General features: G+C 53.7%; 1 protein-coding gene across 3 annotated transcripts in view; it reads right to left on the minus strand.

The window, feature by feature from the left end:
• Positions 1–3,484: 3,484 nt before the first annotated feature.
• Positions 3,485–13,884, minus strand: part of BTAF1 (B-TFIID TATA-box binding protein associated factor 1) — an 82,802-nt gene continuing 72,402 nt past the window's right edge. Inside the window, exons 31-38 of one of the 3 annotated variants that reach the window (XM_029060087.2) lie at positions 10,309–10,450; positions 10,009–10,139; positions 8,955–9,080; positions 8,143–8,295; positions 7,297–7,508; positions 6,205–6,364; positions 5,589–5,759; positions 3,485–3,759 (exon numbers count right to left, since the gene is read on the minus strand). In XM_029060087.2, the coding sequence (XP_028915920.1) occupies positions 3,613–3,759; positions 5,589–5,759; positions 6,205–6,364; positions 7,297–7,508; positions 8,143–8,295; positions 8,955–9,080; positions 10,009–10,139; positions 10,309–10,450 (1,242 nt within the window). In that variant the 3' untranslated portion in view covers positions 3,485–3,612. Of the gene's footprint in view, positions 3,760–5,588; positions 5,760–6,204; positions 6,365–7,296; positions 7,509–8,142; positions 8,296–8,954; positions 9,081–10,008; positions 10,140–10,308; positions 10,451–13,884 lie in introns of those variants that run through there. The other 2 variants (XM_029060088.2, XR_005659857.1) reach the window with 2 other exon arrangements.

Genomic DNA, 13,884 nt, shown 5'->3' on the forward strand with positions numbered 1-13,884 from the left:
AGTGGAAACTCCCACCCTTTGACTTAAAGGCTCTCAGTCAGTTCGCCTTCCCAGTTGTTCTTTACTCCTTTCCCCGCTCCCAGCCTGCACACTGCACTCTTTAATAATAATAATAATAATAATAATAATGTTGGTATTTGTTAAGCGCTTATTATGTACTTACTGTTCTAAGTGCTGGGGGAGATACAAGGCCATCAGGCTCTCCCGCATGGGGCTCAGAGTTTTCATCCCCATTTTACAGATGAGGTCACTGAGGCCCAGAGAAGAAGTGACTTGCCCAAGGTCACACAGCTGACAAGTGGAAGAGCTGGGATTAAAACCCACGACGTCGGAATCCCAAGCCGGGGTTTTTTCCGCTAAGCCACGCTGCTTCTCACATTTAAAGACTGTCCCCCCCTGGGGCTCACAGTCTTCATCCGCATTTAACAGATGAGGTAACTGAGGCCCAGAGAAGTGAAGTGACTGGCCCAAAGTCACACAGCTGACAAGTGGCAGGGGGGTGAGAACCCACGACCTCTGCCTCCTCAGCCCGGGCTCTTTCCACTGACCCACACTGCTTTACAAACCACCCATTTAACTACACCTCCTTCTTTCCTCTCACCAAAGACCTTTCGGCCTGGACCTCCCTCTTCTCTTCCTGCTGACCACTCCTCTCCCCATCTTCGAAGAGCTCCTGAAATCCCTTCTGCAGGGCCTAAGGGATGGAGCGCGGGTCTGGGAGTCAGAGGGTCATGGGTTCTAAACCCCACCCGTCTGCCGTGTGGCCTCGGACACGTCATTTCGCTTCTCTGGGCCTCAGTGACCTCCTCTGTGAAACGGGGCTTGAGACTGAGCTCCAGGTGGGACAGGGACTGCGTCCAACCCCATTTGCTTGCATCCGCCCCGGTGCTTAGCGCAGTGCCTGGCACAGAGTAAACACTTTCCAAATACTCCAACCTTGTTGTTATAATTATTACGTAATATAAATAGCCTTCAATATCATATAGATGGATATAGACTATAATATATATTATACAATCATATTATAGCATGACACATTTTTGAGTAGGAATTGTTATATAAGGTACAATATATCATATAATGCACTATAGTTATAAATATGATATATAATATATAAATTATGATTATCATTAGTGTTAATCCCTGACTAATCTCTCATTTCCCCACTCTACTCCCCTCTGGCTCAACTTCTGCCTCCCCCGTCACCGGTGGAGCTCCATCTCCGTTGACATTTATGCTTTATGATCCATTAAGCGCCCGTTGAGTGTAGGGCACTAATACACAGCATAAGCAGCAGCGTGGCCTAGGGGAAATGAAAGAGCACGGGCCTAAGCCTCAGAGGATCTGGGTTCTAATCCCACCTCCGCCGCTAGCCTGTGACCTTGGGCGTGCTACTTAATTACTGACCCTGTTTCCTCATCTGCAAAATGGAGATTCACTATCAATCATTCAGCTTAGAATACACACCCGACCGGGACAAGCCCAGGGTCCAAACTGAGTATCTTGTGCCTATCCAGTGCTTAGAGCAGTGCTTCGCACAGAGTAAGTGCCAAAATACCACCGTTATTAAGCCCCTGGGCGATGCAGACATGATCCCTGCCTTCAAGGATCGTACTATCTAGTAGCAGAGGCAGACACTAATGTAAATTACAGATAAGATGAAGGAGGAGGCCATGGCGTGCTTATCCGGTGCTTACTGGGCTACTCCTTGAGACGCTTTAGTGCCACGGCTGACCTTCCACTTTCTGTAGCCCTCCGGGCCTTCAACCTCGGGGCACAGAGTGAGGCCTGGGAACCCGCGGGAGAGGCCCGGCAACCGACAGCAAGTCCCTCCTCTCCCTCGGGGCCGCCCTAACTCATTCCCTTCACCTTTCCCGTCATTCCCGCTGCCTGGAGTCCCGGCTGGGCGGGAGCGGGGCCAGGGAGGGCAGCCCCCTCCTCCCGTCCACCTGTTGGTGACCTGTTGGCCACCGCTGTCTCCCCATCCATCCCGCTGATTTCTCCGGGGACCAGGTTTATGATCCTACTGTGGTTCCCGGCCCGTGGCGGGGACGCACCCCTCTCTCCCCCCTTCCAAGGAACCCCTCGACCACCTCTCCCTCCATCGCCGACTTTCCCCAGAATCCCGTCAACCAGAATTCAGGCCAAAGATCGGGGCCTGGAAGAAACAGCCGGGCCTGGGGCCGAAACAATTCTGGAGTCTGGGAGTCCAGGCCAACCCGGCCAACACGTTTACGGGGACAAACAAGCCTTCGAGGTGCTGCCGCTCCGGGCCACTTCCTCCTCCTGAACCAGGCCGAGGGCGGGAAGGGAGGGGCCGGAGATGCGACCACTGACCTCCAGTCTAAGGCTACACAGACACACGTATGCTGGCAACGCTCTAGTCCCAATTGCATTTTATTATTCGTCATGGAATGCTAAATTTGATACAGTATGGCCATCATAACTACTAAAATGTGACAAAACAGCCGGGTCTAGATGCTGCAGAACCAGCTATAGTTTTTTTTTTTCCCCTTCCCACGAGACACCTGCTATTTTACAGAAGACGTCTGATGGGTTTCCAACTGCTGTTTAAGTGCACGGTCAGCTACAACCTTAAATAAATCTGAGCTCTACGAATAGCCTATATATGTGTGTGTACAGACGTGGGTTAGGTTTCTCTATGGCATTTATAAAAGTGTATATCTATACATACATGCACATCTATAAACATCCCCCCACCCGGCCTGGCCCTCAACCCCAGTCCCGTCCGCCTCGCCTCCAGGACCAGCTCTCCTGAAGCCCGCTTAAGTGAGATCGTGCCCCCCGTGACCTGGCGTCCTGCCTCCCGCTCTCTCCGTATGTACATCCGCCTCAACCCCGCTACCGGGTCACGCGCGACCCCAGAACGCGGCCTCTCAGCCTCGGCGGGGGACTTCTAAACAGTGTAAAATCTACTTCTGGAAAACTTCGGTCGGCAGAGATTGTTTTTTAGTTACAAAAAATATATTATATACGATTGAAACCTGTCGGGTACGTACGTTCTCCGGCCGGCTGTATCCTAGCCTCTAGATAAATTAAAAAAGTACACCCTCTCAATCGGATGCAGAGGCCTGAAGTAGATCATTACCTGTATTTAGGTTTAGCCCGTGGGTTTTTGTTTTTTGTTTTGTTTTTTTTTTTTTTATTAAAAATCGACTTCTAGCCAAACATCAAAAAGATTGAAAAAGCTTGCAATATTTGCAGTGAATGTACAGGTGTTTGCCCTGGGCTGCAAGTCCGGTCCTGTGCCGCCCGTTTCGTTTCCAAGTCTCCATGGGCTGAGCCTAGGCGGGTGCCCTTGAGCATCATCGGATGGTGCGAAAATCGACCTTTTTTTTTAAAAAAAAATCCTAACGCTGCTTGCTTTGCTTCAAATAAACAGGACCCCCCCCCCCCCACCCTCCCCCGCGGGCCGCCACGGTTCCCGGCACCTGGTTCCGCATGGAAAATTCGAAGCGCTTCGTTCATTCACATTTCCACTGCCAGTTTAATCCAGTGCAAAGGGTGTAGACCCGGGGCCCGGGCCGGTCCTCCGCAGCCGGGCCAGCGACGGCTGGCAGGAGCGGGCTCGGTGCCGACCGCGTCGGGCCGTCACTTGAGCGAGTGCATAAAATTGTCGAGGCTGTATTCCGAGTCGTACTGCTCTTGGTCCCAGAGATCCCCGAGGTTTTCGAGGACCGACTTCATGCTGGCTTTTCCGGAAGAAGTAGAGGTGTCTGCTTTTTCGGTCTTCCCGTCCTTTAGGGAGAGTAACACCAGAACCGTCAGCGATAACCAACCGGGTTCCCGTTTCTTTTCCTTCTAGTTCCCACCCGCAGTCTCTGCCTCGGCAGCTGGGCAGCAGGTGGTAAGGGAGACCGCCGAGGGAGGGGCCGGGGCTGGGCCCCCTCCACCGGACCCGCAGCCCTGTTAAAATCGAAGCCATTTAAGCCTGAGTGCTCTAGGAAGTTCCCCTCTCGTTCCCCTGCATCCCCCCCCTCACAAGGCCTCGTGCCTGCTCTTGACCAATACACCGCCCCCCCCCCACGCCCCACACACACAACCTCAATTCAAACTCAATTCCCTCACCCTCCTGTTTCTTTCCTCATAGGGCACCAGTTTCGACCCTCCCCTCTCCGTCCGTGTGCCCGTCTCTCTCCCCGTCTCCATTTTCAGATATGCAAGCCCTCTCCCATATTCAAAATGGGATTCTCCAGCACCTGCTACCCAGATTCCTCAAAGGGATTGTCTACACCCATCGTCTCCAAGACCCAGTAAAATCTGGCTCTCCACCCCTTCTCTCCCCTGCATTCAGTGGCGTTCACTGAGCACCAACGTGCGGGGCCGATCACACGACCGAGCAGGGACGCACATTCCCTCCCCACGAGAAACTTACAGCCTAGAGCTTTCTCAGCGCTTTGAACAGCACTCGACGCACAGCAATAATAATAATAATGTTGGTATTTGTTAAGCGCTTACTATGTGCAGAGCACTGTTCTAAGCGCTGGGGTAGATACAGGGTAATCAGGTTGTCCTACGTGAGACAGTTGATCCCCATTTTACAGAAGAGGGAACTGAGGCACAGAGAAGTGAAGTGACTTGCCCACAGTCACCCAGCTGAAAAGTAGCAGAGCCGGGAGTCGAACCCATGAACTCTGACTCCCGAGCCCGGGCTCTTTCCACTGAGCCAGGCTGCTTCTCTACAGTAACAATTATCACGGTCATTATTACTGTGCTCCGCACACAATAGGCGCTCAGTAAATACCACTGATCGAGGAACAGGCAAAGGACCTTTCCGACACCCAGAAGTTAATAATGTAATAATGTTGGTATTTGTTAAGCGCTTACTATGTGCAGAGCACTGTTCTAAGCGCTGGGGTAGACACAGGGGAATCAGGTTGTCCCACGTGGGGCTCACAGTCTTAATCCCCATTTTACAGATGAGGGAACTGAGGCACAGAGAAGTTAAGTGACTTGCCCACAGTCACACAGCTGACAAGTGGCAGAGCTGGGATCTGAACTCATGAGCCCTGACTCCAAAGCCCGTGCTCTTTCCACTGCGCCACGCTGCTTCTCGTGTTGGCCCAGAAGTTGGCCCAGCCCGAGCTCTGCTTGAGTGGCAGTCCCTTTCGGGTGGGCTGTGGGGCTGAGGGGCGGGGAGGGTACCCAGGAAAGTCAAATTGAGATCCAGAATCTCTAGTTTCTCATTTCTTTCTCTCATTTTTTTCCCCGAGACCCTCTGGGGCCACTCAAGTAGAGCCGGGGAGCTGTGAGGGGACATCAGGAGGCGACGGTGGAGAGAGCACGGCCCGGGGGCTGGAGGGTTGTGGGTCCTAATCCCGGCTCCGCCACTCGTCGGCTGTATCCAAACCGATTTGCTTGTATCCACACAGGCGCTTCGAACCCACGTGGAACAGGAACTGTATCCAAATCGATTTGCTTGTATCCACGCCGGCGCTTCTTACGACTCCTGGCAGTCAGTGAGCGCTTAAATACCAGAATAATAACATGGGTCTGGCCCAGGCCCCGGGGATCCAACCTTCCCTTCGGGGTCCCCGGCTCGAGGGCAGGTCCCCACGATTCTGTACCTTGTCGAGGGTGAAGAGATCCAGGAGCTGATCCGTGCCCATGCTCTGCAGGCTCGTGTTCTCTTGGCTAATCACCGTATTTGCGATGTTCATCTTGAATTTCTGCAGACCCATTATCTTCTCCTCCAACGTCCCCCGCGTTATCAGGCGGTACACGTTTACAACCCGTTTCTAAAAGGGAAGCCCTCGTTAACCCCGCACCCCGGGCCTGCTGAACCCAAGCTCAAAGGGGGATGAGCCGGTCCGGACCCGGGGGGAGAGGGGGTTGGATCCCTGGAGGATGGGGCGTGCTTTAATCTGGGAACCGAGCCCCCATGGAGCCCTAGGTTGGGGTGGAGGGGGGCAACATGCCCAGGTAGTCCCACGGGGGGGGTCACTGCACGGTGCTGGTCCATGGAGCTGGGGAAGCCCTAGCCGGAGCTACGCGGTTGAGGGCAGGAGGGAGCAACGCCTCATCGACACCACGGACGCTGAACGCCTGCCCTCGATTCCCACTCCCCGAGGCTTCCCTTCCCATGCCTCACTGCCCTACCCGCTATTCCCCACTCCGCCCGGCCTTCTCCGTGTCCAAACCGAGGCCCTCCCCCTTGGTGGACGGAAGCGGGGCGGTCCTCACCTGCCCAATGCGATGGGCGCGGTCCATGGCCTGCAGGTCTCTCATGGGATTCCAGTCGTGTTCCACGAACACCACCGTGTCGGCTCCTGTTAGGTTGAGGCCCAGCCCACCGACGTGGGTGGTCAGCAGCAGGACGTCTATGGACGGGTCATTGTTAAACCTGTGTAGAAAGATGAAAGACAGTTGGGCACAGACCACGGCGGGATTTTGGCCATCGGTGCAAAATAGAAGCCACAGCAAGAACGTAGCAGAAAGGTGGCCGGTACTCAACCTGGCAGGACCCTGGGGTCACCTTCCCTTCAGGCCCCCCACCTTGAATGCCTGCGCCTGGGCCAAGGCCCCTAGGAAAGGGCAGGTCAGTCGGGACCTGGATCGGGATCATCTTCCGTTCTTCCGGACTGTCCCTCTACCCTCTCCTCCCTCTAGACCGTAAGCTCGTTGTGGACGGGGAATGTGTCTTTATATCGTCATATTGTACTTCATTCAATCGTATTTACTGATCGCTTCCGGGCAGAGCACTGTATTAAGTGCTTGGGAAGTACAGTTCAGCAATAAAGAGACACGATCCCGGCCCATACCGGGCTTCAGTCTAGAAGGGGGAAGACGGACATCGAAACAAGTAAGCAGGCATCAATATAAACAAATAGAATTATAGATACATACATATAGAGATAAATTCTGTGGGGCGGAAGGGAGAGCAAAAGGGAGCGAGTCGAGGTGATGCAAAAGGGAGGGGAAGCTGAGGAAAAGGGGGGGGCTTAATCTGGGAAGGCTTCCTGGAGGTGGTGAGCCTACAGGAGGGATCTGAAGGGTGGGGGGAGAGTGACTGCTTGGCCTGGAATGCCCTCCCGCCTCAGAGGTAGGACGTGGGCCAGGGGTCAACAGCGGGACAGACGAGATCGAGGCACAGAGCTCATGGGCCTGTCAAGTGCGGGCGAGAGGGGGGGAGACACAGTGACAGAGAGACATGGAGACATAAAGAAAGAGACACAGAGAGCGAGAGCACATACAAGAGAACGAGTGAGCGAACAAATCTCCCAGAAGTGCCACGGTTTGTCCAGACAGCAGAATGCAGAGCAAGCGTGCGCTCACCGGGAAACGATCGAATGTCTCTGTCCGGCGGGGATACTGCCATCTAAGCGCAGGTAGGTGACGGAGGGCAGGTGGGGCTTGAGCAGGTCGTGTTCCACGATGTCCAGCATGCTCTTCAGCTGGCAGAAGATGAGGATCCGGTGCTGGGCCACTACTGACTCTGTGCCGCTCTCCGACGTCCCGCTGTTGCCCAAACCGCAGTCTAGCAGCAGCTTCGAATACAGAGTTCAAAAGTCACAGCCCGTTACCAACACACGCCGATCACTCCCGACCGGCTCGATCTCAGAATGAACATCTCTAATGATGATATAATAAATGTGGTATTTGTTTAGCACTTATACTAGGAGCCAGGCACTGAATTAAGCACTGGGGTGGATACAAGGTAATGGGGTTGGACACTGTACCTGTCCCCCAGAGCGCTCACTGTCAATCTCCATTTTATAGATGAGGAAATTGAAGCACAGAGAAGTTAAGTAACTTGCCAAAGTCACACAGCAGACAAGCAGGAGATCCGGGATCAGAACTCAGGTCCTTCTGACTCCCAGGCCCGGGCTCTATCCACTGGGCCACGTCTCTTGGGGGAAAGAATTCCCCCCTCTTCCCCCGAGCACTGGACAAGTTAGGGGGAAACTGTCAGTAACAACCCCAGCCGTGTTCCCAACCAGAAAGGGGGCGACTCCGGCAGCAACCAACGACCCAGAAAGAGACCTACGTCTCTTCCGTGCCCGCTCCTCAAATCCTAAGTAGAGCGCTCTGCCAACAGTAGGTGCTCAATACCACCGGTCGATTCTGCCGGCACACTTTCCCTCTCGGAAGAAAAAGGGCCAGTGAGATGCATTTCCTTACTTGTTTCAGGGCCGAGAGTTTGGGGGCATGCTGGATATCCCGAAGGGAAGATTTCTGGGCCGCCAGCTGCTCGGTGGTCTTCTTGAATTCGGGGTGCTGGGCCGTCAATACTAACGCCGGGTGGTTGCAGAGTTTCCGTAAGTACTGCAATGCCTGTAGAACACAAGCAAGCAAACGGCTCACCGGAGCTCTAGGCCCACAGAGGGGTCTGCGGTGATAAGCGGCTCATTGGGTGGGGGAAAAAAAGAAAACCCACCCCTAATGGCCGCTCTCAGACCGCAGCCCGAGAACACCACTCTCCCCAAGACCGTTTATGTTTAAATAATAAAAGTGAGGTCAGCGGGGGGTGGAGAGGAAGGGGACATTCTACTGCCTTTTCGGTCAAGACCAGCAAAATGAGTAATTTAAGAAATAAGTGCCCTGCTTTATTCATCAGGGGACCTGAAACAAAGCTGGACACCCAGGTAGCGTAGGGTTGGGAGAGGGGCTGGCGTATTGAGGGGCGGCAAGCCGGCCCTACTCCGTCAACCGGCTCGGTCTCTCCCCGGAGTCCAGGGCTTGAACAAGAGTGTGAGCCTGCCGGTGTCACCCCTCCTTCTCCACTTTGATCTCTGGCTGCTGCCTCAGGCCACCCTAACGGTTAGCGGGTTCAGATCCTCCGGCCCGCTTGTCTCACCCGCCTCCGCCCCGCCCCGCCCCGTGGAATGGAGCTATCCGAAGGCAGCTAGAGGAAACGCCGGGCTACGGGACGTAGAAACGGCTCTCGGTGGCCTCCAGTGGGAATCTTGGGAAGCCCAGGGAGAAGGCACTACCTGAAACACGTGGCCCGTAGCCTTAAGTTTCGGTTTCTCGGGCTCGTCCGACAGCGCGGCCGAAGAAACGGTTTCATCCACATCGCATTTGGCCCGAGACTTAGCGAAGTCTTCGTAGAGCTGTACCTGTAGAGTGTCCCAGACAGGATTGGGTAAACCCCGAGACCAAGCACGGCCAGCAGGGCCACGTGGCAACGGGGTCGGATCCCCAGCTGGCCTCCGGGGTGGACCCAGCAGCAGGCACTGCAGGAAGAGGGGCCGGGAAACGCCTTCCCCTTCCCCCAAGCAGCCTCGCGGAAACACCCTGATGTCTAGGTTTCTGGAGACGTTGCCCAGCCGGGCCAAACCCACCCTGCCAGTCTGCCTACCCCCTACACCCGCTGGGGAGAGGTGTTAGCTTAGCGGGTGGGCTGGGGGGCAGGCCAGTGCTGCTCGGAATCTGAATATCGACAGTATCAACGGGCAGTCTTATGACAGCTAATCTGTGGATTTTAGAGGTCGTGTAATACAGTCATCTTGCACTCTGCCCGGTACACAGAAACACTCTGAATGTGCCTCGATGAGCTCGAGGCTGTTCTGTCTGATGATGACCCAAAACCCACCCCTCTCCCCCACTCACTTTTTATCTCAATCAATCTTCTGGGTGGGTCTTTGGCTTGGAGACAAGGGATCACAGCCGAGGACCACACCCAGATGAAACTTTTAAATGCTGTTGGATTGTAAAATGCAAAAAAGGGAACTGAGAAGCCCAGAGCTCCCGCTGGACCCAAGCAGAATTTCACAGAGTATTTGAAGCCTAAACCCTAGCCAAACAGTGGCCGATTGGTGGCAATCAAGCCCCAGATTAGACTCCCAACTGGAGAGGAGTCCTATGCTCTCTGCTCAGATGCAGGGAGAGCCTCAGGTTGGCTGCAACAACAGAGTTCAACTGGACCTAGGGAGAAAGGCCCATGGCAGGCTGGCAGCTTGAGATCTGGGATCTGGTTGAGGCTAAGTCCTAGTGGACTGTGGCTAGCGAGGCCTTGGGGTTCCACCCCCCTCCACCCCCACCTACCTGTAAGGGGCTGAGGGTACAGTAATAATCCTGAATAATTTTCGGGGGGAGATCCTGCAAAACATCCTCCTTCATCCTTCTGAGCAAGAACGGCAGGACTTGACGGTGCAGAGCTTCCATTGCGAGGACTCCTGAGGCAGGTGAGGAAAAAGAGGAAGGGAGAAAGAAAAAAAGACTCTTCACAACGGGGGACAAGTGGCGGCCTTGGGTCCTAAATCGGACTCCCTTCCCCATCTTGGGGAAAGTGGGGCTGGGGAGGGGCGAGGCAGAGCTGGGAGGGCAGACATTGCCATTTCTTACCTGCCTCCTGTTCCCGGCTGGAGCTCCGAGCATCCCTACTTGCCAATATGGGTTTCCCATACCGAGCTGCAAACTGACGCTCAGTTCCCAAAAATCCTGGCATAAGGAAATCAAACAATGACCACAGCTCCAAGACGTTGTTCTGAACATAAAAAGGGACACCAGTTAACAAGCTTTACCCTTCAAGTAGATCCTTTTTAAAACTTCCCAAGAAACCCAACTAAGCTCCTATGGCCTGGAGAATCGCACCATTGCGTGTGTCCACCTTGCTAGACATTGTGTGTGTCCACAAGGAACTTGAGAGTCTAGAGTGTGGTGGAGGGGGGGAAGAGAAACAGAGATTAATCTACAGATAGGGAAAATGGCAGAGTACAAGGATATGGCTACGTGCTGTGGGGATGAGGGAAAGTGCTGGGGGGGGATTCAACTGCAAATGTGACGCAGAGAGGGGAGTGAGGCGGAGAAGTGAGGACTTAGTTGGGAAAGGCCTCTAAGAGATATGATTTTCAGGGGGCTTGGAAGTTGGAGAGTGTAGCGGTCAGTCAGATAGGAAGAGGAAAGGAGTTCCAGGCCAGAGGGAGACAGACGGTCGGACAGGCGAGATGGAGGCAGGCCAGTTTCAGAGGAGCGAACTGCGTAGGCTGGACAGCAGCAGGAGAGCAGTGAGGTCAAGTGCAAGGGAGCTGGTTAATTCAGAGCTTTAAAGAGGGTAGCAAGGAGTTTTTGTTTGATGGGGAGGCGGATGGGCAACCGCTGGAGATTCTTGAGGAGTGGGGAAGATGCACCCTGAGCATTTTCTTAGAAAAACGATCCACACGGCAGGGTAAAGAAAGTATGGATAGGAGTAGGGGGAGAGAGGGGGCAGGGAGGCCAGCGAGGTGGCAGAGACATTCCTCGAAGCAGGCCAGATAAGGGCTCAGCTCAACATGATATCCGTCCGAATGGAGAGGAAGAGGTAGGTTCTAGAGACGTGAAGATAGAACAGAACCTGGTGACAGACTAAAAGTGTACGTTCCGCGTGAGAGATGAGTCGAGGATAAGGCCGCGGTTCTGGGCCTGTGTGGAGGGAGGGTGGTAGTAATGGGAAAGTTTTGGGGAGGACGTGGTTGGACGGGAAGATGAGGAGTTCTCTTTAGGTGTTGGAGGGACATCGACGGAGAGATGTCCAGAAGGGCAGGAAGAGAGAGGTCAAGGGTTGCAGAGATCCACTCAAGAATCTTCCACATAGAGCTGACGGTTGAAGGTGTGGAAGCGTAAGAGTTCTCCAAGGGAGTGGGTGTAGATAGAGAATAGAAGGGGACCGGGGGCAACAACGGCTTGCCCTTCTAGTTCTCCCCCAGCCCCTGTTCAACAGCCACATCCTCAGAGAGAAGATGGAGAAGAGGTCAGTCAGTCAAACATATGTATCGAGTGTTTACTGTGTGAAGAGCACTCTATTATGCACTCGGGAGAGTAAAAATAACAATGTAACAAAGACACAGTCCCTGCCCTCAATGAGCTTACAGTCTAGAGAGGGAGACAGACACTCAGGTAAATCAATAAATTACAGATATATACGCAAGTGCTGTGGGGCTGGGGATGGTCGGGGTGGGTGGTGAATAAAGGGAGCAAGTCAGGGTGACGCAGAAGGAAGTGGAAGACAAGGACAAAAGAGCTTAGTCAGGGAAGGCCTCTTCATTAAGCCTTCGAAGGTGGGGAGAGGAACTGTCAGGCGGCTATGAGGGGGAGACGGAGTTCCAGGCCAGAGGCAGGACGTGGGCGAGAGATCGGTGGCAAGAGAGAAGAGACCGAGGTACGACAAGGTTAGCGTTAGAGGAGCGAAGTGTGCGGGCTAGGTGGTAGTAGGAGAGAAGTGAGGTGAGGTAGGAGGGAGCAAGGTGACGGAGTGCTTTAAAGCCAATGGTGCGGAGTTTCTTTTTTCTTTTGAGCTCAATTTTGCCAGGAATTCCTAAAGGTACCAGCCGCTACCCACCCTCCCGACAAGCCCATTGACAAGAGACAAGTAGTCATATTTAGTCTCAGGCGAGGTCCCCTCTCCCAGTGGCCATGGGGAGGGTGAGAGAATGAGGTGCCACGGCAGAACCAGCGTGCAAGAGCAGATTTGAGGTTCAAAGGCCCTCACGAGGTGGGCCTGGGGGAGCTATACCCTCGCCAACATGGTTCGGGAGTCAATAAGCCCTTCCGATGGACAGTGGGAATGAAGAGGGGAATGAAAGTGGGAACAAGGACTCGGAAGGCTGCTTCAGCAAGGATTAGGGTTAGGAAATTCAAAATCACTATACGAAGTCCCAAGCCACGCTGGGTGCTAATGCAAAGACCTGGGCGAGAGAGGGAGAGGGCCACAATATAAGGAAGTGGACATCCCTGGACCGAGGTGGTCCCTACCTCCTGGATTAGCTAGGAGACACCTCCTTAGAGAACAATCAATCGACAGGATTTATTGAGGGCTTACTTGAGGACAGAATTTTTTGAGTACAACAGAGTAATATTCTCAAGGATTACACAGCCATGCGCTCAGGTGACGCAGAGAGGAGGGTGGAGAGGGGAGAGGAGGGCTTTGTCAGGGAAAGCCTCTTGGGGAAAACATGATTTTAGGAGAGGGCTGACGGTGAGGAGAGCGATGGTCGGATATGAAGGGGGAGGGAGCTCCAGGCCTGAGGGAGGATGAAGGCAAGGGACAGACGAGATCACGGTGCAGTGAGTAAGCTGGCGATTGAGGTGGAGGAGTGGATGAGATTGTAGTAGATTAGTGGGGGAAGATAGGTGGGAGAGAGCAGATTAAGCGCCTTAAAATCGACGATAAGGAGTTCACTTGACGTGGAGGTGGATGTTGTTTGTGGTATTAGATAAGTGCTTACTATGTGCCAGGCGTCAATATAATTAAGTTGGACACATTCCACGTCCCACTTGGGGGTCCCAGTCCTTGGGGAATCAGCGTGGCTCAGTGGAAAGAGCTGGGGCTTCGGAGTCAGAGGTCATGAGTTTGACTCCCGGCTCTGCCGCTTGTCAGCTGTGTGACTGTGGGCAAGTCACATAACTTCTCTGTGCCTCATTTACCTCATCTGTAAAATGGGGATTAACTGTGAGCCTCACATGGGACAAACTGATTACCCTTTATCTACCCCAGCGCTTAGAACAGTGCTCTGCACATAGTAAGCGCTTAACAAATACCAATAAATACCAACATTATTAATCTCCTTTTTACAGATGAGCTGAGGCCCAGAGAAGTTAAGCAGGTTGCCCAAGGTCACACAGCAGACAAGATGGGACTACAGCTCAGGTCCTTCTGCCTTCCAGGCCCGGGCTCTGTCGACTAGACCATGCTTCTCCTCTAATAGGCAAGCGCTGAAAGTTTTTGAAGAGTGGGGAGGTATGGACTGGTTTTCAGAAACTGATGTGGCCGCAGACAGATGTTTGGAAAGCTGAGGAGAGAGATTAGAGGCAGGGCAAGGAGACCGATGCGGTAGTCGAGGTGGGAAATGCTACGTGCTCTGATCATAACAGCAGGAGTTTGGATGGAGAGGAAAGGGCGGATTCTACAAACGCTGGGAAGGTGGAACGGACAAGATTTGGTGA

Source organism: Ornithorhynchus anatinus, chromosome 3, assembly GCF_004115215.2.
Source record: "Ornithorhynchus anatinus isolate Pmale09 chromosome 3, mOrnAna1.pri.v4, whole genome shotgun sequence".
Lineage (NCBI taxonomy): Eukaryota > Metazoa > Chordata > Mammalia > Monotremata > Ornithorhynchidae > Ornithorhynchus > Ornithorhynchus anatinus.